Here is a 26,396-nt window from a genome sequence, read left to right on the forward strand (position 1 = left end):
TCCTAGTAGTGGACAACCAACCCCTTTTAAGATATTGTATGACTACTAAAATTGCATCTTTACTGTTCTGCGCATGCATCGGGAAAGGCCAAAGAGCGCTGATGCATGCGTATTACAGTACTTTTTTTTACCCTCGGTTGGGCCAAGAGAAGTACGCCTGCGCAAGAGCGAAGGGGGAAACTGTGTGGATGACGTAGGATGCGTCTTCCACACGAAGCAAAGAAGGACAGCATTGTAAAAAGAGAGGAAGCGCAGGATAAAGACCAGCGACGCCCATCAGACTGGACCGCTCCATAGCCGAGTATAATAAAAGGCGTGGGGTTTTTTTGCCTTGCAGGGCCAATTGGCGTCTAAATTCACAGTATTACAGAATGCTGTTACATGGGGCTGGAAGGTGGTGGTCATAGGTTATATGGGAAAAACCTGGTGACAGGTCCCCTTTAATGTTAGGGATCCACTAAGAGCTTCGCCATAATGTGGCAATGGGCTTCATACAGGTCTGATTAGTGTTAATTAAAAACCTCGTGTTCAGCTTTATAAATTTTTACTTAGCTGCAAAAAATCAAAGTCGAAGTTTTGGATGTTCGGTCTATATCTTTTTTCTATAGTTAAGTTCAGTATAAACGGTATTTAGAAGTCCAGCAGGGGGCAATCCAATACAGTTAATGAGACTTCCCTGTATGACTGCACCTACTTAGACAGCTGTCAGTCACTTAGCAGCACCACCTACTGGACTCTTAAGCATAGCTTAAAATGCATAAATTGTAAGTTATACCAAATCTATTCCCACAACTCTATATATCAATCTCTTAACTCCTCCTGATCTGTGTGTGTGTGTGTGGCGATAAAAGTATGGGGTACAGAAAAAATAATCCGCATCGGAACTGTCTGCCTCCCACTGTCCCTAGCAGACAAGGTAGGTGTGCTGAAGTTACTGTTCAGAAAGAAAGACCATGCCATACCAGGCAAGAACTCCCACTCCTGTTTCCTAATCTGCCAGTTGTAGAACACATGCATAATTCATTTTGTCTATTTATCCTGATTTATTTTTTCAGTCCGTGACAACAAGCCACAGGAATGTATCTTGTCATAACTGATACAAACTTTGACTTCACCAAGTAAAGCCCATTGTGAGACAAGTGCTGGTGATTTGTAAATGTCAGCCATCCAACTAATATGCTTCCAGCCTGAAACCTAATGTCTTACTGTAAGAGGGTGGGGTAGAAAATAATAGAAAGTTAAATATTAAATGGTAAAGAGAAACATGAGATTTGTTTGGAGAAGGTGCTATCAACTGATCTGTCAGGAAAACTATGCACTAGTGGAGTCCTGTTCATTCAGAAACTGTTACGTGCCATAAACAATTGATCACCTGGTTCTACCTTTTTCTAACATTGTTATATTGCTGGTGTGCAACATGCATTTATTATCTATTTTACTCTCTCATATATCATCATCATATTCCTCAGCGCCTTACATACATTATCATCTCTGTCGCCATTGGGGCTCACAATCTAAATTCGCTATCAGTACGTCTTTTGATTGTGGAAGGAAACCCACGCAAACACGGGGAGAACATGAAAACTCCTTGAAGATGTTGACCTTGGTGAGATTTCAACCCAGAATCCCAGCATTTTTGTGCATACCATCCTTTGTCATGTTAAATGTAATTTTACTCCTTCATGACTTGGACATTTTTTTTGTTTTTGTTTCTTTTTCTTCCCTTCTTCTAAGAGCCATACATTTTATTATTTTTTTGTTTTTATTTATTTTCGCTTTGACATACCTGTACAAAAGTTTTTTTTCTGCACGATGAATTGTAGTTTTGACACCATTCACTTTACTATATAGAACCTGAACTGGGGTGAAATTATCAAGAAATAAAATTCTTCAGTTTTTTTTTTTTTGGGGGGGGGGGTGTATGGGTATGACTTATTGCATTCCCTGTGTAATAAAAAAGTCCTGGCAACATGACTTTTCAGGTCCATACAGTTGCTTCGATGTCAAACTTGTGTAGTTTTTATTTTTTTTTGCATTTCAGCCGTTCAAAAAAATATATATATATCATTTAGAAAATAGAGACCCAAACCAAATGGTTTGTTTTTCAGAGACCTGTAATTTTATCTCTAAAAAAAAAAATGCAATGACCTAAAAAAAAATGCAATTATTATGCCATTTACATTTTTTTTCTTTACACAGTTTACCCTTTTTTATTGTAGAAATATCTTTTTAGAGGCATTTTTTTCAGTTAATTTCCACATTACTCTTAGTCTCCTTTCGGGAACTTTAACCTGCGATCATTTGATCGCTTATACCTCAATACTGTGGCATTGTTGTATATAGTACATGGGGAAATTAACAATATCTTATGAAGCCAAAACACTGCTGTGCTTCATTGGAGTGAGAAGATGGCAGTGATTGGGTGGCTTGCTTTGGCAACCAATTAGCACCTGATTAACATCTTGCAGGAAGGGGGGGGGGTGACTGACCGAGCCATTTAAATTATTCTGACAGAGATTTATGATTTTAAACCGCATGATAAATGATTATAGCAATTTTTTTTATTTCACCACGAGAGTGGTATCACTGATTTCTGTTCCCTGCCCATAATTAAAATACAGATCACCCTCTGTCTTCTACTGTTACCAGCACCGATCCGATCCTGTTTCGCTATCTTGTGACTGCAACAAACGGTCAGAAGCTCTCAATATAAGTCTGAGAACCTCATTCTGGCTCTTACATTGAGAAGAGACTTAGAATTCACCCAGCTGGAGCAATCTGGCAAGTCACAAGTAGCAGAAGATGACCGGAGAGGTGCTGAGAACAGCAGAAGACACTGGCAGGTAAGTATTCTACTACAAACAGGGATCATGTATTGTATTAGTGATTCCACTTTGGAGGGGAAAATAAAAAATGCTGGAGAATTTCTGTAAACCGCATAGTCTCTAGTTAGCTCCAGTTGCTGATGTTTGAGGCAGGTGTTGGCCCATAAACCAGTATTTGAGGATGTACTTTTCTGTCCTCTGTAGGGAAGAGGTTATGTGATTAATCCAATATATTTCATATGGATCTCTTTACTTAGCAAAAAGTAGTGTTCCCCAACTCCAGTCCTCAAGGCCCACCAACAGATCAATACTAAAGAAATCCTGAAAAAATGAACTATTAATGTACTGGCATGTTTTGCAAGAATAAGAAAATAAAAATGTCTTGCCTTGTTGGCAACATATTCACTGCTATGAATCCTATCACGGCTACTATTGGCTTTCCATAATTGTTCATTATGCATGAAATGGTAGCTCTCATTATGGCTGTTCTGGAGCACCTGAAGATTGCCAATTTGTGCCAGATCCATGAGTGATCCGAAACATTTAGGCCTGTAGGAGCTTTTAAAATATATGCAATGTTTTCCTGGAACTTTTATTCATATTGTTTTTTGACTGACTTTCTTGTTGGACATATAGAATTAAAAACCTCTCTGTTCTTGAACCAGAAGATTTTTAAAACAAATTTTTACCCATTCATCACATTGAGAAAACCCCATTTAAAATCATTCTAAGGTCTGCAGTTAGAAACACCAATTACATCTTATTTTAACAGCTATAGGTTATATTTGAAGATAGTCATATGTTCTAGGAAGTGTCTAGATGGGCGAGTAGTCTTCACCTACCTCCAGCCGCTGGGGGAGATGTCAATCAAGCTATTCTGCGGTCATTTACATATACAAAAGGGGGGATATGTTCCAGGAAAAAAATAATCATGCCAATTATTAAAATAGACTCTATTAAATACAATTCATAAAAACAATATACAAATAAATCCCAGTGATACAAACAAGGATTATAATTGGTGTGTGAGCACCAATTTTAATCCTTGTTTGTATCACAGGGATTATCTGTATATTGTTGTTTTTATGAATTGTATTTAATAGTCTATTTTAATAATTGGCATGATTATTTTTGTCCTGGCACATATTCCCTTTTTGTTTTCTATTTATACAGTGCCTTTTTGGAACGCTTACATTTTCTAGGATTGAAAGCTTCAGTAGTTCTTTTACATATAGCTTCATATTATAAAGTGGCCACATTGGATTTAGCCTTCAAGACCGTTTTTGGAGTATCATCAATCTATGCAATATGGCGAGGTGATGGCTTAGGGCAGATCTTGGCTAAGTGCTGCCTGCCCTCCCCCGCCACCCATTGACCACCCACTGTCACCACTTTCTGCCTCCTTGCTGCATATAGGAGGCTATGTGAGGGCTTACATTGTACATTGGGTATGTTGACATACAATTAATATAAAATAATTTAATTAAGTATCACTTAATATTGAGCAGTATTAATTTCAGCCTATTGTGTCTGCTCTCCACAACAATCACGGTCTCTCATGTGGCCCCTCGGGAAAATTAATTGCCCACCCCTGGCTTCCTTTTTTTTTTTTCAAGTATTTAGTACAAAATGTCCCTTATTCAAAATGAAATACGGAAAGGTGCTTTATATAATTTGTGGAGAATTCAGAAAGAGTAAGATTAAAATAAAACCATCAATGTACAAATACACTATAGCAACACGTACATAGCTGAGATTCCTACTTGACACAGGTGCTCTAGGACCTCCTTAGAGAATGTTATTCCTGTAAATGCTTCACATGCATCACTGCAAACACATTTGTACAGGCAAACCAGTCATTAGTTTTCATTTCTTTCTTGAAGAGAAGTTACAGAAAAAAAACTATAAAAAAAATTTTTCTACCAGTTTGTTTTTTGTATTTACTAATAAAGGTTTTAGCCACTACAGAACAACCCCTTATTAGTGGTCTCAGGGAGATAAGAAAAAGACATTGATACTCGCCTCCGAGACTGGCGCTACTCCTCTGTAGTCTGTGATGGACCGTGCTTCTGTCTGCTGGGATAAATATCTAATGTGGTTGCTGCAGCCAATCATCAACTGCTTATTGAATGCAGCGTTCACATATTGTCTGCCCCTAGCCAACAGACACTTGAATTCAGACCAAATGTGAACACTGCCGAATGTTGATTCCAGCAGACCGGCGGGACGCATCTGAGTTATAAAAGAACTCCAACATAGAATCTATATCTAGATGATCATTTCCTTCCCCAATTCTAAGCTGCTTGGTACTTCCTTGTCTGCACTGCAGAGGAAACTGTTAGGCCACGGCCCCACTATCAGTATTTGGTCAGTATTTTTTCTCAGGAGTGGGAGCCAAAACCAGGAGTGGGTGATAAATGCAGAATTGGTTACTTGTTTCTATTATAACTTTTCTCTGATTGTTCCTCACCTGGTTTTGGCTCCCACTCCTGAGAAAAAATACTGACCCAATACTAACCAAATACTGATAGTGGGGCCGTGGCCTTAGAAGCTTTTTCTGGCCTCTGCAGGAATTGGGATATGTAGCTTGACCTGTTGCTTTTGTCTGCACCTATTTCTTAGGCCTCATTAACGGGTTTGTGTTGCACATACATGATATACCTGTTATTTTCATGGATCCAGCACGTACCCATTATAATCTATGGTGCTATTCGCATGTCCATGTTTTTCCAGCAAAAACACATACAGCACGTGGATAGCATCCATGTACTGTCAGTGTTTAACATTGCAAAGTATAGGAGAAGCTTTGTAACCTATTTCTATATCCATCCGTGAAAAACACTGATGGTAAAAATGGGCACAGGAATGACAGTTATTCACAATACTGATGGACACCGGTACCTTTTTTTATGTACGTGTTTAAGCACTGACGTATGAATGAGGCCTAATTAAGAGCCCAAGTGTAAATGGAATAGTAAGTACATAAATAAGTTGTTAGGAAGTTGGATACGTTTTTTCCGAAGCAAGCGTCCACAATTATTTACTCAGTAACTTGCCGTAATAGGGTTGTAACAAATATGCTACAATTTTATTTGTTTTATCGTTTTTCTTTCAGGCCCATCAACTGGAAGGGTTACTAATGCACCACCTACAGCGAAACCAGCAGCCAATAACAAGCCCTTTGCTCCACCTCCAGTGGATGACCAGGACACACTCTTCCAAAGAGCCGAGCATATCCCTGCAGGAACACGTACCCCAATGTGTGCCATCTGTAACCTAGTTATTAGGTATGAGAAATGGTTTTTATTTTTTAAATGTTCACATTCTTTTACAATTTAATTGCAAATATTAAATTACAAACTTTTTAGCCATGTTCCTACTTCAGGAGATGATGGCATCAGTAGGAGAACTGCTCATAACATACTAATAACACACCACTACGTGTGCCATTTGTAGGAATAACAAAGTGTAGGAAAATAAATAAGATGCAACACTTGTATATTCAAGTTTTACGTGTTAGATCACATTGACAGGGTTGTATAGCAGATAACAATCTATTTTTCAGAGGGCTCAGACTGATTTAAAAAATAAATGAATTGCTATTGATCCTCAACAATCCCCTATCCTGATGCTTACCCAGTTCCCTCTGTTCGGTAAGTTCTAGTCCCTAGTTTCTTCTTGTTTTATGCTGTAGATGTTAGTACAACCTTGAAACGCATAGATACTGCACATCCATGATAAAATCATCTTACTTTTAAACAATCTATGGCACACGAATCCGGTATCCTCCACACCACACACGAAGGTGAGCGAACCAATTCACAGGGTTATCTACCACCTGAATTTTGGTTTATATGATGATGCCCTGTGAGCACTTTTCCCCTTGTCTTCGATTTCTAGCTTTGTCTATTTTTGATACACCATAAAAGTCAGAAATGCCTGCTCAACCAATCATAATAATATACTAACATTTCCATGCTTTCTGATCGTTGTTTGCTCTTTGTCCACCTTGTGTATCTTTCTTCAAACACGGCACTGTGCATTTTATGGCGGTCTTGATTAGTTCAATGGGGGAAGGCACTATTAAAGGGGTTGTCCAGTCTAAATTGATAAGTTTGCAGTGACTCCTGTTTTCTGAGCCGGGAACGGTGGTGATATATTCAATATGCATACTCCCTGGCAGAACCAGTCTTGTGGGCACGGCCTCGCTCCATACACTTGTATTGAGCAATTCTTCGCCCACTGGATGGCCGCATCACTAGACTAAACCCGGACTCGATCAATACAAGCGAGCCGCGCCCCTTACACGGTCTCTACCCGGGAGTATGTATAATGCATACGTAGCCGCCGGTCTCGGCACAGAAACCGGCAAATCCTCACAGCACACAGTACATGCGTTGGGGGGGTTCATATGTCTGCAGTCACAGAGCGATTGCAGACTTATCAATTTAGACCAGACTACCTCTTTAAGGCTATGTTCACATGTCCAGTAGTGATCAGTTAGAACGGATCCAGCAGCAATCCGTTGGCAAAAAAGTTGTGCAGACACTTTTTAGTCATTTTTGTAAATAACTGATCTCTGCTGGATCCGTTTTTTTTTTTAACCTTGAGGTCTGTGGAAAACGGATCCGTTAATTATCCATCTGTTTTTCTTTCATTCGTAACTGATCCGTTTTTTGCTTACTAGATCCAGCAGAGATCAGTTATTTAAAAACAGATTAAAGTGTCTCTGCACAACTTTTTTTGCCAACGGATTACTGCTTGATCTGTTCTAACTGATCACTACTGGACATGTGAACATAGCCTAACACTGTGATAGAGACACCCACATGGAGCAAACCAAGCTGCCTCCTCTGAATGTTTTCAGATTGGCTTCTTAGCAATTGATGATGATCTGTCACTTGGTTATTGATAATTGTCAGTTACTTAGAAGCTTTCAAAGTTGGCAGCTGGTTTGGCTCCGCTTTCTAGTGTTTTTGTAAAAAATATCAATGCAACAATGCATAAAAATGGTTGGTTTCTCTAAGTAAGTAGACTGTAATTGCCAAACTCTGGCCATTTTCAACCTCTGATTTATTAATATGTGACTGTTGTATTGTTTTTGATTTTGGGCATTTAAAGTGCATCTCTAAACGAGAACCATGAAAGTATGTTTTAATGAAGTGATTACTCCATCCCTCCCCCGCCTTCATGTATTGCTAGTTTTCCTTGCATTTGAACAATGCGTATAACTTCTCTGCGGCTTTATACTGTATACAATGTGATGTTTGATTGCCTGATATCATATTTTAAATGGCTGCAGCTGGCTGCCTCATGCAATTACAGTTCATGGCCTGGCAGGCTGGGTACCTTGAAGTACAGCGGGCAGTTGTATCAAGTGACCGCTCAGAACACCTGTTTTAAAGCCAAAATACATCCAGGACATGGATGCTTTACTCAACAGAATACCCAGCCAGACATGATTACTTAGATAACAGTCCTTTGTTTCTTAGCACAGTTAATTATTCATTTTTGACTTTTTCATTAATTAAATATTTATTGTGTCTTTAGATTACTTACAAGGACCCTTCACTGAAATACTACTGCAGTATAGGTGATTTAACCAAGTGCTCGCTCTGGTCTCATTATACCTTTTATATACATGATTCATTGAGGATGATGAGTAATAAGTAAGAAGAAAACTTCTTTGAGGTGTTTGACCCGTGAGCTACATATTGAAAAAGAGACAAGTCCGTCACGTTGAACCTTCCTCCAACCTATCTGAAAAAGCACACTGGTGTTTTTGTTTTTGCACTTTTAATGCATATACACCTTCAATACTTTAGTGTGTAATTTATTGCATGTCACCTCTGTACGTCCACCCCCCCTTCAGATCACATAACCCAACTTCTTGTAATGAAGTCGGACAAACCGTCCGGTACAGATGCTAATATATATAGGCAAAAAGTTGCTCTCTGAATTCCTGTGGTCTGCAGGATGACCTCACCTGTCAAATCCCTCCTTGCAGCTACTCGGGCCCCTTCCCACCCAGCCCCACCATCCCTGACCATCTGTATGTCCTCCCATGCATCTAAAGATATTGGGGAAGATTTATGAAACAATATAAAAGATAAATAGCTCCTCATAGCAGTCAGTAATACACAATTCACTAGAAAGGACACGAGATAAAGCAGGCATACATTCCAATAACTGGTCACAATACTAATGTATAAAATGATGCAGCGGACCTCCATGATAAAAGGCCTGAACAGCCACTTACACACCCTATCATCCAGGCTAAAAGGTGACATGGTGCACTACACATATCTGTATGACTAGCACTTTATACAAGCCTTACTTATGTACACCTAAAATACTAATCATTATCCCTAGGGATTATCGGTGTATGAGTGGTTGTTCACCGCTATTTTGTACCTGTCTTACTGCTGTGTCCTGCAGTGTATTAGTATTGTGATCAGGTATTGGTAGGTATGGCTGCTTTTTATGTTTCTCATCCAATAATAGAGCAGTTTTCATTTCGTATTCTTCTCTTGAGAAATAAATCCTGCTCCATGATTGACTGTTATGGACAACAAAGGCAAAGTTTTCCTTTTAGGCAGTTTTATAAATCTGACCTGTTTGGTACATATTGTTTATATAAGAGAACAGTGATAGATTGGGTAAGACAGGCTGAAGACAGGATACACTGAGCCTGTCACAGATTTATCTCTGGCAAAACTTAGATAGGAACATGAGCATTTATGATGAGAGTGCCATCGTGGGAAATGTAGTCTGCATTATGGAAACCATAATCAAAATGGAAGTAGAAATCAAGATGGCAGACAACCCAGACATGGTACATCAACTAAAACTAGTATACACCAAACTTCTACATTATTTTTTTATAAAGGACTGTGCTGCAGTACACAAGATTAAGACACAAGATGGGTACAACACAATTGTAGGCAATGTCCTTAATTGCAGGCTGTTGGACAACTACCATAGGAGCCTGGGACACGAGATAAGTGCCTGCTCCTTTTATCGGCAGTATGGTGGCGCAGGTGTTAGAATTGTTGCCTTGCAGCACTAAGCTTAGATCTGACCTAGGGAAACGTGCATGGAGTTTGTGTGTTCCTCCAATTTAGTGATGGTTTCCTCCCACACTCCAACAACTGAAAGGTTAATTGGTTTCCTAAATAGGTGTTGGAAGATGAAAGCCAAAATGGTAGCCTCTGACTTCTTGGATTCACATCTCTCCATGTGAGAAATCGAATTTCCATGCAACTCTTTAAGTTAGCTGTGTGAGAAAAGCACACGACAAATGTTTGATATTGCTGTTTTCTAGATATCTGGTATTTGTATTGGCATGACTGGTTTAAGCAGTAGACGACTCATCCAGCTGAATTGCTCTTACTGTGAAGAACCCCTTACTTTATTGAAGATGGAAATGCTCAAATTCAATTTTATTGCACAATTTTTGGAATGCATAATTCGTGCTCTTAGCATTGGCGCTGTCTAAAGCTATGTATATTGCCAGGACCACCTCTTGGACTCAAATGACCGATATGTGCATCCTATTGCCATTTCGTATACTTTTGTTAGAGTTGATAAAAAATGATTCACAGGATGACGTCCGTTGTCTACGTTCATAATGTGATTACTAGGCATCCACAAAGTCATGATGTAGTCACGCTACGACATCATGACTTTGAGGGCCTAGTAATCAGAAGAGGCACAGAGGATGAATGCATTGTGTGCTGGCTGAGGAAGTCTGCAGGACCCTGGTCCAGCTGCCACAAAGGAACGATGCGACTCTTGTAGCTCAACACTTGCTTTTATTAATCCTTTATGCAACTACAATAATGAACAACAGAGTGGTTTGATAATGAATAACTGACTGGCCCATATTGATGTCTCTACTAGACAACATCACGCACCAGTGAAATACTCCAGCTTCTGCATTCTAATAGGAAGGCTAACATTTGTCATGCTAACGTGTTCTGACCTTATTTGTGGCTAGGTGATATAGAGCAGGAATCTGATTATTCTGACTTCTACATAATCCCTTATTCACCTGGAGTTGAACCTGGTGCTCTGACCAGAGAATGTCAGCATTGTAATCTTTAGAGAGCCATCATTGTGCTGGATTCTGTTGCAGGAACCTTTTTTCTTTTGTATCCTATTTTGCCTCTGATATGCCTTCCATGGCATTTCCACGCTCTCCAGGTTCCATTTTTGTAAGTAGCGATGCCTGTCTTTTTAATACAGATGGAAACTCAATCCCGTCTGGAACAGGAAAACTTGTCTTCTTTAGTGTCACTCCTTTGTTAATGATTTGGTTAAATTAGGCTGTGCTGACACTGAAAGAAGAGAGCACTTTGTTGTACATAAGGACTGCTATTGTTGGGCTGTACATGGCTGAAGGATGTTGGTGTATGAAGGTGCTTGTACAGAGGATGGAAGATATCAAGTTAGGTCACAGTTTTCATTTCTCTTTCAGACCGAGGTGATTTTTATTCTGAGAAATATTGTTTTAATTCTTTGTAAATACTGCAGTTGTCATATGTATCTTTTACTGTTTTACAAATTAACTTTGGAGAGTTTGTGGTGGGGGTCTTTAACAAACTTAAAGAGGTGCCAAAGCCCCTCTGATGTTTACCTAGGAATAGCAGTGCTTTGAGGATGCATACACCTGTGCCTGGTATTATACACTCAAGTGGGGCTAAACTCCTGATTGGGAGGGCCTGAAGGGTTGGCGCACTACCCACCGTCCAATCACTGATGCTCAGAGAATTGGTTATCAATGCATTTTCCTTGAAAATCCCTTCAAAGTATCTACTGAGTGATTACTAGCTAACATGAACTGAGCCATTAAACCTCTGCACATCCCTTCAAAACCACCAAACATCAGGGACTATTGTACTAAAATATTGGTCCTCTAAACCATTTGGTTTCAAATAGTCAAAGTTCATCAGGCCAAAACAATACATCAGTTATTCAGTGTGCGAAAACACTGAGCCCTGGGTGATGGAACGTGGATCAAGATTTACTGAAATGTCACATAAATGTATGTGAATTTGGCATGCACCAGCCAAGACTGTTCCATTTCAAATTTAGGCAAGCTTCCAAACATCGGAACCTGTGAGATGATTCTTGCTGCCCAAACTGAAGGCAGCATGAATCAGAGCTTGGATGCTTCTGCGTTCAGAGAAAATACACTTGACATGTCTATTCTGGGAACATAGCCGGAGAAGAGACTAGACCTGTGCCACCCCCCGACTGCCTTCTTCCAGCGCCATTGCAGGTGACTTACAGGTTTCTCCCATTGAAGTTGGTTCTCGTTTGTAAACCAGTAGAATGAATTTAAAACCAAAGCTATTAAATGTGATTGAAGTGTAGACCTTTTATAGTGGGAACGTTTTTGAAAAAATAAATTAGACAGGTAGAAATCAAACCATGTATGCTTAAACTGTAGATGGTCTCCAGTTTTGACACAAAAAGTACAGCAAAATTTGATTTTATAATCTTTTAGTTTAGAAAACTGTAGATACACACTTGATATATATTTTAATGTGTTTTCTTTTTCTCTTTACCTATTTTATACCAGAGGTCCATTTTTGTTGGCATTGGGGAAGTCCTGGCATCCAGAGGAATTTAATTGTGCTCACTGCAAGATGAGCATGGCCGAGATGGGATTTGTTCAAGAGAAAGGTTCGCTGTATTGTGAAATATGCTATGAGAAGTTCTTTGCACCAGATTGTGCCCGCTGTCAGAGAAAGATTCTTGGTGTAAGTAGCAGTTCAAGACTTGCAGACTTTTTTGTGAAAAGCCTGGATAACCCCTTTAAATTGATTTGTCACCAGATCTCACAATACAAACTGCATACAATTTATTAAAGATAATCTGACACAAGGTTTATGCTGATCGATCTAAGACAGAATCAGGGCAGCTGCTCCTACTCTATGCTAACTCTGGGCATCTTAAGCTGGGTTTACACTTTATGCATTAAACAACTGCCAGTCCTTTAATAGCCTGTTTAGACCCAATGCACTCTGACCAGGGCTGTGGAGTTGGCGTCAGAGTCGGTGTCCATTTTGGTGGAGTCGGAATCAGAGTCGGTATAAAATGGACCGACCCCAACTCCTAAAATATATAATAAATTGGGTACAGTAGTTCAATGCAGTTTGTGGGGATTATTTTTTTTCATAAGAATTTGGGAAAGTTATGTAATGTCCTATAAATAAATGTCTGTCCTATTCCTGATCTAAGGGTCTAGACTTTTAGCTGAGATGAATCTGTGCTACAGTAAATGTATCACTTAAACATGAGCCATTTATGAGGGAGTCGGGTCGTGGAGTCGGTGTCATGGAAATTGAGGAGTCTGAGTCAGAGGTTTGACTTATCGACTCCACAGCCCTGGTCTGAACGATCACTAATAGATTGTTCTGCGCTCACTCATAGGCTGTCATTATTCTCAGCAGCACTTTTCCTGTTGCACTCAATATGTACCTTTTTATGGTCTTTACTAAGGGGGGCGTAGCTTAAAGGATTCTCTGGGGGGAAAGGCATTAGACTGCTTCCTGTAATTAATAGGAAGGGATAGATACCTAAAGCAGCAAAAAATATATAGCATACGTGGCTACCAACCACAGCATACATATAGATTGCCCATTATTGTCGATTAACGTTATGAACATTCTTAGAACGACCTGTATATTAGAAAGTACTCCTTGATAGAATATAATAAATATAGCATGTGTCCACAATATCTTAAGGTCCACAAAGCATATTATAGAGACATAGTTATTAGTGATGAGCGAGCACTAAAATGCTTGGGTCGAGCACATTGAAATACTCGGGTGCTCTACCCGAGCAATGAGCCCAATGTAAGTCTATGGGAAACTTGAGCATTTTTCTGGTGGTCCCCCCCGGCGGTCTGCAGAAGGTCAAAAATTGCCCAAATCGATGGGAACGGTGCTCAATTAAACGTCAGGCAGGCAGAATATATAGGCAGACAGGCAGGCAGGGTATATAGGAGGGTGCATGAAAAACATAGCAGGGCACTTGGAACACACTAGTGCCCTCCGATTTTCATGCACCCGTCTCTTTAAAAAAGCCGGCCGGCAATTCATCAGCAGCATACACCGGTACCAGACAATTTAGAACAGAAAGAATAGAGCATCACTCATAGATTAGATAGATAGAAACATATCAGTCACATATATAATAAGTACAGTGATAGTGTTGATTACTGTACTTGTCATTTAGTGTTAAAATAAAGAATTTATTAAAAAAAAATTGGCGTGGGGTTCTCCGTAATTTTAGTCTCTAGCGGAGGTTAAGCAGACGGCTGGGGCAGATGTTTGAAGCCTGGGAAGGGGGTAATACCCACGGAGCTTCCCAGGCTACTAATATCAGCCCCCAGCTGAATACCTAGCCTTTACTAGCTATTAAAATGGGGGACCCGCCCAAAAAATGACATGGGCAAGAATTTCAGCCTCTCGATGTGCAAAACTGATAGAGACATACCCCAAGCGACTTGCAGCTGTAATCGCAGCAAAAGGTGACGCTACAAAGTAATAACTCAAGGGGGCCGAATAATATTGCACACCCCACTTTTCAGTTTTTTCGGGGTTTTTTTCTAAAAAGTTTAAAATATCCAATAAATTTCATTCCACTTCACGATTGTGTCCCACTTGTTGTTGATTCTTCCCAAAAAAAAAAATTAGAATTTTATATTTTTATGTTTGAAGCCAGAAATGTGGCAAAAGGTAGAAAAGTTCAAGGGGGCCAAATACTTTCACAATGCACTGTGTTTATTAGAGGGGAAACCAGGAATAAATAAGGAAGAAGGAGAGAACTCAGATTATAATGTTGCTATTAGTACACTCATATAATATAACCCAACAAATACAGTAAATTAACAAAAAAAACAAAAACTTAAAAATACAACAAATATCTAACAGTAATATGACTGAGGTATTGGAAGTTACTTATACTATTGTGGTATTGTTATACATTTTTAGGAAAAGAAAGTTCCCAAGGTTTCCATTTTTCAAGTATTTACCATATAGATTATTTACTGTGGCATATTTAGATTCGTAGGTTTTGTGCTGAAATTTTCTCAATATCTGAAATTTTGGGGAAAGCTGATTTTTTTTTTCCCCCAAAAAAAGCAGTTAAATTCTTAACAAGAAGAAAAATATGAATCATTAAAGGTCTGTATGCTGGGTCACATTGTTCCATTTTAAGTGAGAGAAGAGCAATTTTGAGGGGATATCTTAAGATTAATTTTAAACACTTTGTTAATTAACACAGAAACTTGATTCCATAGTTTTTTTTTATTTTTGGACAATTCTAGTAAATATGAAATAAGTCACTAATATGACCACATTTCTTCCAGCAAAGAGAGGAATAATTTGGGTTTACCTGTGCAAGTATAATTGGGGTATAATACCATCTGGTGTAAATTTTATAATACAATTCATGTAAGGGCATGGATATATTTGAAGCATATGTACATTTTAGGCCATTCTCCCTCAATGAGAGAAGTTTGATTCCATAAATTTTTGATTTTTGAGCAGCTCCAAAATATGTGGAGGAGATTGCCAGGGAGTCCACACTTCCTCCAGCATAAAGGAGAGTTATCTGGATTAATGTGGGATAGTCTAGTTGGCGTATAGTACCATCTGACAAATAGTTTATAAAATGATTTGTGAAGCGACATGGAGATATTAGATGCATAGGCGTAACTAAGAGCGTTCTCCCATTGATCTATGTGCAAGAAGATCTTAAGGCCTTTTTAACCTGTCCAAGATCCTTTATTATCCATATTGCACGCATGCGCAGCCTGCTGCTTTTCTGAGCTGCCTCCACGCCCCACCCCAAGAAGGAAGCTGGGAGGCAGTAGAGCGATGTGCTACAGAAGAATGAAAAGTCATTTAATGAAAAGTAAATGAACAATGTTTAATGTGCCACTTTCATTTCTTTTTTTTTTTTTTAAACCATTCAGATGTTTGAACACATTTTTTCTTCCCTTTGTTCTTTTTTTTTTACTTTGTCGTTTTTACGAGACAGTACATGTATTCTATGAATGTATTCTAATATTTGGGCATGATTCCCAACAAATGGCTGTGCGGGTTTTATCATTCTCTTTCTGTCTCCAACCATGGATATTCTGGCACGTGTTAATGGTGATTCTCTTCAATCACATATGCACCAGACTGCTCAGACACTGCGGGCTATCTATTTTCTGGAGGGAGATATTTGAGCTGCAAGGATCTGGTGTTTGTCTAATGATTTAGAGGTGTAGGACTGTGTAAGCCAGAATGCCTTATCTGCAAATCAAGTGCTTAATAGAGATTTAATTAGGCTGCAGTGTTGTGTGGCTGTCCTAAGCTAAGTCTCAGGCAGACTATCCTTGTTGGTTGGGATGACAACATAAGGTAGATGGCTTATTAGTAATGCTCCCTAGTGCTTCTTTCTAAGCAGTAGATAGATGACGTTTTCGTGCCTTTTGCTCATGTTGCTGGAAATTATCATGGAGGAACCATAAATTATACAATAAATAAAGGCACCTCACTTTAGCATGCATTGTGTTTTTTAATACATAGGTCAGATGAAATCTGCAAAGACTTTGGCCATTTCTGATGTGACGTTAATCAACTGTCTGCTACTAATGTTTATTCGACGGCAGATCCAGACCAGCTGGAATAGTCATCTGTAAGAGTGCAGGAAACTTGTAACACTTCATCTTTCTTTCTACCAGTCTCAACACATTTCCTAACTATTTGACCAGCAATCCATTGAGATGTGCTTTTTAAAGGTACAGTTGTAGAGTACAGCAAAGAAGCAGCAATTTGCTAAGCATAGACAACAGATGTGCAGGTACCTCCATAGCTCTGCTGAATGATGTGGGATGGGGATGTAAGGGTGCAATGCTTGTGAAGTTATCAGACCTCAGTCTGTAAATGGGAATGCATTTTTATGTTTTTTGTTTATGATTTCTATTTTTATTCTCATGACTTATTGTAAAATGCTGGTGACGCGCCCCCTGGGCCAGTGTTGTTGGGGATACCCGGAGCCGGATCAGATGGGGGTTGTAGTCTCCGAGTGGCTGTGACCCGGTCCGTGCCCAGGGTGTCAAGCTCAGTGTGTGGCAGTCCTTATGATGTTACTAGATGTTCTTTTGTGTCGACTACGCCACCCGTTGATTTGCGGTCAAAAGGCCGCCGCTGCAGCAGGGTCCGCTGAGGCTGTTGGTATGTGTGTAGCTTTGGTAGTATAACCCCCAACGGGAGGGGTATAGCCTCAGGGGATCAGTTGCAGAGGATGGGGGTTGTGGTGGTGCAGCGAGGATGGAAATGAGACTCGGAGTCGGGCTGTGCAGTTCAGGGTTTGTTTACTTACTGCAGTTGTTCTGGTCACTCCGGCCTTAAGTGACCACCCGAGCCGTGCTGCGTCCACCAGGTCCTGGACTCAGCCAACCCCCAGGTGATTCTGGAGCGTGGTCCTGAGCTCCCTTTCTGTCCTGTCCTCTTCTCTGGCCTTCCCCACCAGGGATCCACCTATGTCCGGCTCCCTCGGGCCTCTTGGTGGTAAACCCTTGTCTCTGGGTTCCCTGACCCTATTCCCGGTCTGCCTTCTGGGTGGATTTAGTGGGTGATCGTGGCAGATCCTGCCCACGACCTCCGGTTCCTGGCTAAGGTGTGCTGTAGCCTCTGCCAGCTTGGGATCCGGTACCCTGTTGCCAACTCTTCACCCTCTGGTCTAATTTGGGCTCTTGGAGTTCCTTCTTTCTCCCCCTCTGGGTCTTTCTTTCTCCTCTCTCTCTCTCTTGGCCTTGGAGCTGCTCTTCTCCTCTGCTCTGACAGACTGACCTCACTCTGCAAAAGACTCTGTCCTAAGATGGTGCCCACCTTATATACTCCCTCTATGTGTGAGCTCAGGTGACCAGCACCCAATGAGCTCCTAGCACTACCCAGACTGCTCCCCCTATCTGCCCCTACACTACTGGGATGTTCCACCCCCCTCCCACTCCAGCCAGGAACAGACACTGTCGTACCTGCACATTTCTCTAGTGGGAGTACCATCGGTCTGTTCCTCGGAAATGGGATGTGTGTAGTGCATGCAGCTAACTGAGCTCAGTTCCACACTCCATCCTTACCCGGGAGTGGAATATCACACCTCTGGGTTGAGGTGCAATACCCCTGTAGCAGCCGAATCCTCAGGGTGCTACATTCCCCCCTGGTAAATCACAGCATGTCCTCGGGCTGTAAGATATAAACATCCACAAACATACATTTTTTTTTTTCATAAAACATAAACATATAAAACATCATATATTATCAGCATAAACTTTTCATATAAAACTTATCATAAATAACACTCTTGTTCCTCCGGCCACGGTGCAACTTGTGACCGGGTAAGGTGCGACAGTCTCTTTTGGAAGAAAACAGTTTCCTATAAAACCGGTAGGGGGCGCCTTAAAAAGCGCAACTATATACAAGGGAATTATGGCCGCTCTCAGTCCTCGGCCAGGTATTGGGAACTAGGGACACACGGGGTTAACAGTTCACTCTTGGCTGGTCCCAACGGGGAACATATTTTAAATAAGTAACAGTTCTTGGTACCCCGACGGGCAACTTTATACAGTCTCTCTCTACCGTACTTCAACGACGGCGTCCTCCTGCTCCTTCTTTAGATTCTTCAGACCCGTCCGGGTCCTCTTGCTCCTCCTCACACCGCAGCTCCTCCTCCGTCAGGCGATGCACATGGAGGGCGTAGGGTCCTTTGGCACACTTGTGCCGGGTGAAGGTGACCTCGTCCCCTACATACAGGTCACGACCTCTGTGTCCCTCCGGCAGATGGCTTTCTACGTCTCTGCGGGTCACAAAGACGTCGCCGGGGGTATGATGGCCTCTAATAAAGCCCCATCCGTGCTGCATGTTGAATTTTATCACAGTCCCGGTGGAAGGGGGACCATGAGCTGCACGGGGATTCCTCCTGGTCCGGCTCTTCTGCTCCGCGCTCCTTATCTGCGCTTGTTGTTCCCGGACCCGCCTCTCTCTCCGCTCCCTCTCGAAGACCTCGAGCTGCTGCCGGCAGCACTCTGCACGTTCCGCTGCGGCCGCCCGAGTCTCCTGAGTGAACCCCATGAGGTCTTCTCCAGTGGGGTCCCACTCGAACTGTGCCTCCTCCAGCGGGGGCGAGGTCCTCTTTACGGGCTTCGGAGCCGGAATCAGGGGCTCGCACATGGGCCTTGCTCTCTGGAGTTCCAGCTGAATGTACTCCTGGGGCCATACAAAGGGCTGCCCATCCGGGCACGTATGCTGGTCGAATAGATCTTCACCCAGGTGCGGCACTCTAGATGTTGAGGGCGCGTTGATGGTAGCGGCGCCCGGGTAGACCAGGCCTTGCGACCAGGCTTGGGGCACCTTAAAGGCAAAGGGCACCATAAGAACGGCGGCGCCCTGGGTTATTCGGCCCTGCGACCAGGCCGGTGGCTCCGCGGAGGTAGGGGGCGCTGTTGGTATTGCGGCGCCCGGGGGTACTAGGCCTTGCGACCAGGCCGGTGGTATTTCCTGCTTGGCCACGCTCGAGGTCGAGGCGTGTGACGTCACAGGGGTCGCGGCCGCGGTTTCCGGTTGAGGCCTAGTTGGCGGCGGTGACGATGCAGCGACGGGCACGGCAGGGGGAATTTCGGGCTCTGCGACGGGGAGCTGGGGCAGGCACGCGGTTTCCCGGCTCGGGGTAGAGACGTCCCCTTTACCTGCCTCCGTCCGTTCAGCTCCCTTCTCGGCGCCGTCTCCTGCCTTCATTCCTCCTGCGCCATCCTCAGAGGCGGTCTGTCTCCTCGTCTCAGGTGGCGTGCTCCGCTGACGGGTTTCGGTCTGCTGGGCCATCTCTCGGCTCCACTCCGCCCACGTCTCCCGCTGCACCCGGGCCATCCTCCGTGCGAGGCCCTCCAGCGCGGTCTGTGCACACTCCCGGTGTCGGGGGAGCTGTGCTAGGATCTCCAGCAGGCCTTCTGGAGTGGCGACCTGCAACAGGCTCCTGACCACTGGGTCGGTGCTGCCTGACTCTCCCTCCATCTCCGGGTACGCTCTCTCTGGACTCTCTTCCAGACGTCTTGTCTCCGGGTGCGCTCTCTCCAGACTGCTCCAGGCGACACCCATCTTTGTTCTCTTCTTCTGTCTCCGCCCACATCGAGGGTGGTCCCGGGGCAACTTAGTGATTGTCAGTTCCAGGGGCAGTTCTCTTACGCTGATGGACACTTCCAGCATCACAGTCTCTGTTGGTGGGCGCGGTTTCCGCTTTCGGCGCCATTCTTCGACCTGGCCCACGATGGGAGGTGGCCTTTTGCCACCCTCTGGCACGCCCACAATGGCGTCCGCTCCTCCAAGGCGGGAAATCCTCGGAAATGGCGGGAATCGTCTCCCAGTGGCGGGAAACTCCATGGATGGCGGGAAAAAGCTGCAGATGGCGGGCAATCGGCGGGAAACGACCTGTGATGGGGCCCGATGGCGGGGACCCTCCGGAACCGGCGGGAGACTTCTTTTTAAGGTAACGGTGAACTTCTCTTCAGGCACGCAGTACCCGGTTGTTGCGGGCACGTTATCCTGCCGACTACGCCAAAGTTGACGCGCCCCCTGGGCCAGTGTTGTTGGGGATACCCGGAGCCGGATCAGATGGGGGTTGTAGTCTCCGAGTGGCTGTGACCCGGTCCGTGCCCAGGGTGTCAAGCTCAGTGTGTGGCAGTCCTTATGATGTTACTAGATGTTCTTTTGTGTCGACTACGCCACCCGTTGATTTGCGGTCAAAAGGCCGCCGCTGCAGCAGGGTCCGCTGAGGCTGTTGGTATGTGTGCAGCTTTGGTAGTATAACCCCCAACGGGAGGGGTATAGCCTCAGGGGATCAGTTGCAGAGGATGGGGGTTGTGGTGGTGCAGCGAGGATGGAAATGAGACTCGGAGTCGGGCTGTGCAGTTCAGGGTTTGTTTACTTACTGCAGTTGTTCTGGTCACTCCGGCCTTAAGTGACCACCCGAGCCGTGCTGCGTCCACCAGGTCCTGGACTCAGCCAACCCCCAGGTGATTCTGGAGCGTGGTCCTGAGCTCCCTTTCTGTCCTGTCCTCTTCTCTGGCCTTCCCCACCAGGGATCCACCTATGTCCGGCTCCCTCGGGCCTCTTGGTGGTAAACCCTTGTCTCTGGGTTCCCTGACCCTATTCCCGGTCTGCCTTCTGGGTGGATTTAGTGGGTGATCGTGGCAGATCCTGCCCATGACCTCCGGTTCCTGGCTAAGGTGTGCTGTAGCCTCTGCCAGCTTGGGATCCGGTACCCTGTTGCCAACTCTTCACCCTCTGGTCTAATTTGGGCTCTTGGAGTTCCTTCTTTCTCCCCCTCTGGGTCTTTCTTTCTCCTCTCTCTCTCTCTTGGCCTTGGAGCTGCTCTTCTCCTCTGCTCTGACAGACTGACCTCACTCTGCAAAAGACTCTGTCCTAAGATGGTGCCCACCTTATATACTCCCTCTGTGTGAGCTCAGGTGACCAGCACCCAATGAGCTCCTAGCACTACCCAGACTGCTCCCCCTATCTGCCCCTACACTACTGGGATGTTCCACCCCCCTCCCACTCCAGCCAGGAACAGACACTGTCGTACCTGCACATTTCTCTAGTGGGAGTACCATCGGTCTGTTCCTCGGAAATGGGATGTGTGTAGTGCATGCAGCTAACTGAGCTCAGTTCCACACTCCATCCTTACCCGGGAGTGGAATATCACACCTCTGGGTTGAGGTGCAATACCCCTGTAGCAGCCGAATCCTCAGGGTGCTACACTGGCACAAACCGAAAATATAGTATTAGGGCCCCCCAAACACATTAGACTAAAGTCGACTGTACCTGCCGATATTGACGAGTTTTCACATAGAGAACACAGGAGCACTTGGACAAGCGAACGCTCCTGTGTATGGGAGAGTTGGCTGAGATGGCTGTTGGCCAAACGATGCTTCAGTCGAGCATTTGCAAACCGCCATCTGATGTGCATGACCATCTAAGCCTAGTGTACTGGAGCAGTGTTTTGTGTCTGCTGTTTCCCCCTGGCCTCAATTCTGTGTGTTATTGTATTGCCTCTCGTTTGCAGAGCCATTGCAGTCCTTTAGAAAGTCCATCAAGAGTAGTACCGGCATTCACAGCACAATTATTTCTGTTCCCGTTCTCCGCAGCAAAACAGCAAACTGTTCAATCAGAGAGTTAATTATTGTGAAGATGACTGTGGCACTCGCCAAATACAAAATAATTCAGTAGCTTTATTACAGTTCCATTAAATGATATGCCCTATAAAAGAATAACAAGCGTTCAGCAATCAAACACAAAAAATATTGAAACATTTTAAGAAAGAAACGTTTTACCTTTTTGCCTTAAAGATTTAAATCTTTTTAACAAATTTTTGTGTTGTATTTGCTGAATGCCCATTATTCTTTCATAGGTTATGTATTGTTGTTGGGCTATTTGCCGCACATGGGACACATCTATTAGGCATTTATGCAAAATACATATTTTTTTTTTATATGTATCCTCACCCATCCCTTGTAGACTGTGAGCCCTCGCGGGCAGGGTCCTCGCTCCTCCAGTACCAGTCGCCGTCACGTTTTGTTGAACATTATTGTAAGTGTTTTTGCTATGTATACCCCCTTTCACATGTAAAGCGCCATGGAATAAATTACGCTATAATAGGAAATATGTACAACAGCAGTGTCACACGTAACGCACTTCTTCCTGGTCCAGATGAGTATTGCTGAGTGCCGCATTCATCTTTTTTACTTGACAAAATGTGCAGTCTTTTAGAAAACCACATTGTATTGTTTTTTAAATGTGTTCTGGTAGCATCAGTGTTAATAGGACCACACACACTTGGCATAGCCTAATACTATATTTTATCAGTCACCCACAGCTTCCCTTTTACGCTTTGGGTGTAGGTGAGAGACAAGGGAGCATTCAATACATCAAATAGTAAAAGGAAATGTAGTATGGCGTTGATATAATTAAAGAGGTTGTCTGGAATAAACTTTTAGTTTAAGGGGTTGTCCACTTTTTGTGGCAGTTTTTTTCCCTTAAATACATGTATCTTGGGCTACAGTAATTTTTGCAATTGGGTTTCATTACATATTTTGCAGTGTTTGGCTTTCACATACTCTTGGTTTTCCTGCACATTTAACTTTAATGAAGTGGCCATAAATCAGCTGAGAAAGACCGCTAAAAGACTTTCCTCTTAGACTGTCAGAACAAGCTCATTGACAGGTAAAGAAGGTTGGCCACTTTCTCTTGTTAGTGCAGCTTTCCTCACAAACTGACCAGCAATTGTGTCCATACAATGACCGCTGGTGGAGGAGAACATGACCAGACCGGTCTATCAGCCTCCTCATATAGTAAAACATTTCACAGGGGAAAGCTGCTTTTTTTTTATTGGAGGAGGCTGGTGAACTGGTCTAGTCACATGCTCTTCCGCCAGCAGCCATTTTTATGGACAGAAGTGCTGGTGAGTTTGTGAGGAAAGCTGCAAAAAAATGAGAAATAGATCGACCTCTTCACCTGAGAATCCATCAGTGGCTCCTTCTCACAGTCTAACTGGACAGTTTATAAGTTCTGTCTTTTTCTAAGCTCCTCTTAGCTGATTTATGGTCACAGACTACATTTAAAGTTGAATGTGCCGGGTAACAAAGAGCCTGTAAAAGCAAAACTGTGCAAAATTTGTAATGAAATGTAATTGTAAAAATGATTTTAGCATAAAATACATTCATTTAAGGAAAAAAGTCCCCAAAGGAGGACCAAAGGCTTGTAGATGTGTAAATTATTAAATTGAGTGGTTACTAACCCTCTCTGACTCCAGCACTGCCTCTGCTTCTGCTCCGGTCTCTGTTGTTTGTTTTCTGCAGTGGTGACGTTACGTCAGCAACGCTCTTGAATGCTGGCGGCCAGTCAGTGGGCTAGGAAGCTTTGCAGATGTAGACTGCACAAGCAGATGAACCCAGTGATGGGCTACTTCACTTGCACTGTGGCCATGACGTCACCGATGCAGGCTATCCACCCCGACCGGAGCAGCAGCAGAGAGGCCGTGCTGGAGCCAGGAAGGGTGTGGAACAGCTCTATCCATTTTATTCTTCTACAAGACTCTGGTTAACTAAAAGTTTTATCCCGGACAAGTTTAAGAAGGAACGTCCTGGCAGGATAGTACCTAGATATTTCCTGTTAAAATGTGTAAAAAGCACAAAAAGAAACCAAACCAATGTAAACACTGGATAGACATAACACTTTTTTTTTTACATATGCCGTAAGCCCCTCAATACTTGAAGTGCACTTCTCACACCCTTTCTTATTGTAGCCATGGCTTCAGTGTACAACCATTTTATATCATTTCATACCATTTCAACATTCTGTAAACCGTCCAGCTCTCGGAGGGCTGTACATACTTTCTTTTGGTCATTTTATGTATTTTGTTGACGTCATTTTTGATGTCTCTTATTGAAGGTTAGTATTACCTGTACATCCTGACACCTTGAAAATCATAAATGTATTGATCCAGAAAATGAATCTGCACAATTACCAGAAATAAACACTTTTTGAAAATGAAGAATCAGCTCGGCTGTGGGTGCTTGTATTATTAATGAGATTCTCATGTAACAAGTTCTTGAGACTCTGGAATGAAAGCTGAGCATTTTTTTTCTGTAATATATCAAGCGCTGAACAGAATAACCCCCTGTCCGCAATTTATATCCGAATCATTTATTGATCAACACTTCTTCCTTCTTTTGATCGTGGCAGGAAGTCATCAATGCTTTGAAGCAGACCTGGCATGTCTCCTGTTTTGTATGCGTGGCCTGTCAGACTCCTATCCGGAACAGTGTCTTCCATTTGGAAGATGGAGATCCTTATTGTGAGACTGGTATGTATTTCTCAAAAGCTAGAAATCCTTAATTAGCTCTTCAAAGCCCCAGTCAAGCATTTTTTTTTATTATTCCTTTGTTAGGGATCAAGTATGTACGTATAATGCATGTAGTCACATACTCACCGGTAGCCGTCTTCAGCCCCCCTCTGGCATCCCGTGACCTGCCAAATGACAGTTTTGTGAAGCAGAGATCACTTCTTAAAATCTTCTCAATGCTCCTCTATGGGGATTCAGAACAAGGCTCTGCGACTTTTGGAACACAGTGATGCAGCGGGTTGCAAAAGCCTTTACGTGGTGGCAGAACGACAGGAGAGGGGCTGAAAACAGGTGAAGAAGTCGATCAGTGAGTGTGCACAGTAACTACATGCATTACAGAAGAGAATGAATTCCAGCATCAGTCTTCCATAAAAAGCATAAATTTATTGTGAAAAAAGAAGAAAAAATATTCAAAAATCGCAATTCCACACCACTGTAAAACCACTTAAATGGTTTTTAATAGTGATGAGCGCAAGTGCTCGTTACTCGAGTTTGCCAAGGGTGCTCAGGTATGCTTGAGTTAGATGCTTGCGTCTTCCCGGTCGCAATCCCAACATGTTTCATGGCTGTCTAACAGCCGCGAAACATGTGGCTGTGGGGATGCGAACATTTCACTCAAGCGCGCGCCATACTCAGTGCATACCTGAGCACACTAGTCATGCTCGAGTAACAAGCCCATTTGCTCATCACTAGTTTTTAAATGGTTTTATAGTGGTGTTGGTGTGGTATTGTGATTTTTGGATATTTTTTCTCTTTTCACAAATTTATGGCTTTTTATGGAAGACCCTGATGCTGGAATTCACTTTTCACTCCAATTGTCGTGTTGCACCGCAAGTCTCCGTGCAGTGGATCTTCATAAGGGTGAGCTGACCATTTTCCCCCCTTTTTCATGTTTACATGCATTACACGTACATACATGATCTCAAAGGGATGAAAAAAAAAAAGACTGGAGTAGTTTGACAACAAATGGATGAATAGCTAGGTTTTCTATCTATCTGAAAAATATTAATCAGAGACGTATAGTGAACATGCAGTACAGACCAAACGTTTGGACACACTTTGTCATTTAAAGATTTTTCTGTATTTTCATAACTTTGAAAATTGCACATTCACACTGAAGGCATCAAAACTATGAATTAACAGATGTGAAATTATATACTTAACAAAAAAGTGTGAAGCAACTGAAAATATGTCTTATATTCTAGGTTCTTCAAAATAGCCACCTTTTGCTTTGATGACTTCTTTGCACACTCTTAGCATTCCCTTGATGAGCTTCAAGAGGTAGTCACCGGAAATGGTCTTCCAACAATCTTGAAGGAGTTCCCAGAGGTGCTTAGCACTTGTTGGCCCTTTTGCCTTCACTCTGCGGTCCAGCTAACTCCAAACCATCTCGATTGGGTTCAGGTCTGGTGACTGTGGAGGCCAGGTCATCTAGCGTAGCACCCCATCACTCTCCCTCTTGGTCAAATAGCCCTTACACAGCCTGGAGGTGTGTTTGGGGTCATTGTCCTGTTGAAAAATAAATGATGGTCCAATTAAACGCAAACCGGATGGAATAGCATGCCGCTGCAAGATGCTGTGGTAGCCATGCTGGTTCAGTATGCCTTCAATTTT

General features: G+C 42.9%; 1 protein-coding gene across 1 annotated transcript in view; it reads left to right on the top strand.

The window, feature by feature from the left end:
* Positions 1 to 26,396, top strand: part of PDLIM5 (PDZ and LIM domain 5) — a 225,037-nt gene that overhangs the window by 186,673 nt on the left and 11,968 nt on the right. Inside the window, exons 17-19 of the mRNA XM_073638258.1 lie at positions 5,941 to 6,112; positions 12,412 to 12,592; positions 24,623 to 24,743. Coding sequence (XP_073494359.1) covers positions 5,941 to 6,112; positions 12,412 to 12,592; positions 24,623 to 24,743 — 474 coding nt within the window. The remainder of the gene's footprint in view (positions 1 to 5,940; positions 6,113 to 12,411; positions 12,593 to 24,622; positions 24,744 to 26,396) is intronic.

The sequence above is a fragment of the Phyllobates terribilis genome, unplaced genomic scaffold (genome assembly GCF_046119375.1).
Source record: "Phyllobates terribilis strain yellow unplaced genomic scaffold, ASM4611937v1 Scaffold_1__5_contigs__length_1240528914, whole genome shotgun sequence".
Classification (NCBI taxonomy): Eukaryota; Metazoa; Chordata; class Amphibia; order Anura; family Dendrobatidae; genus Phyllobates; species Phyllobates terribilis.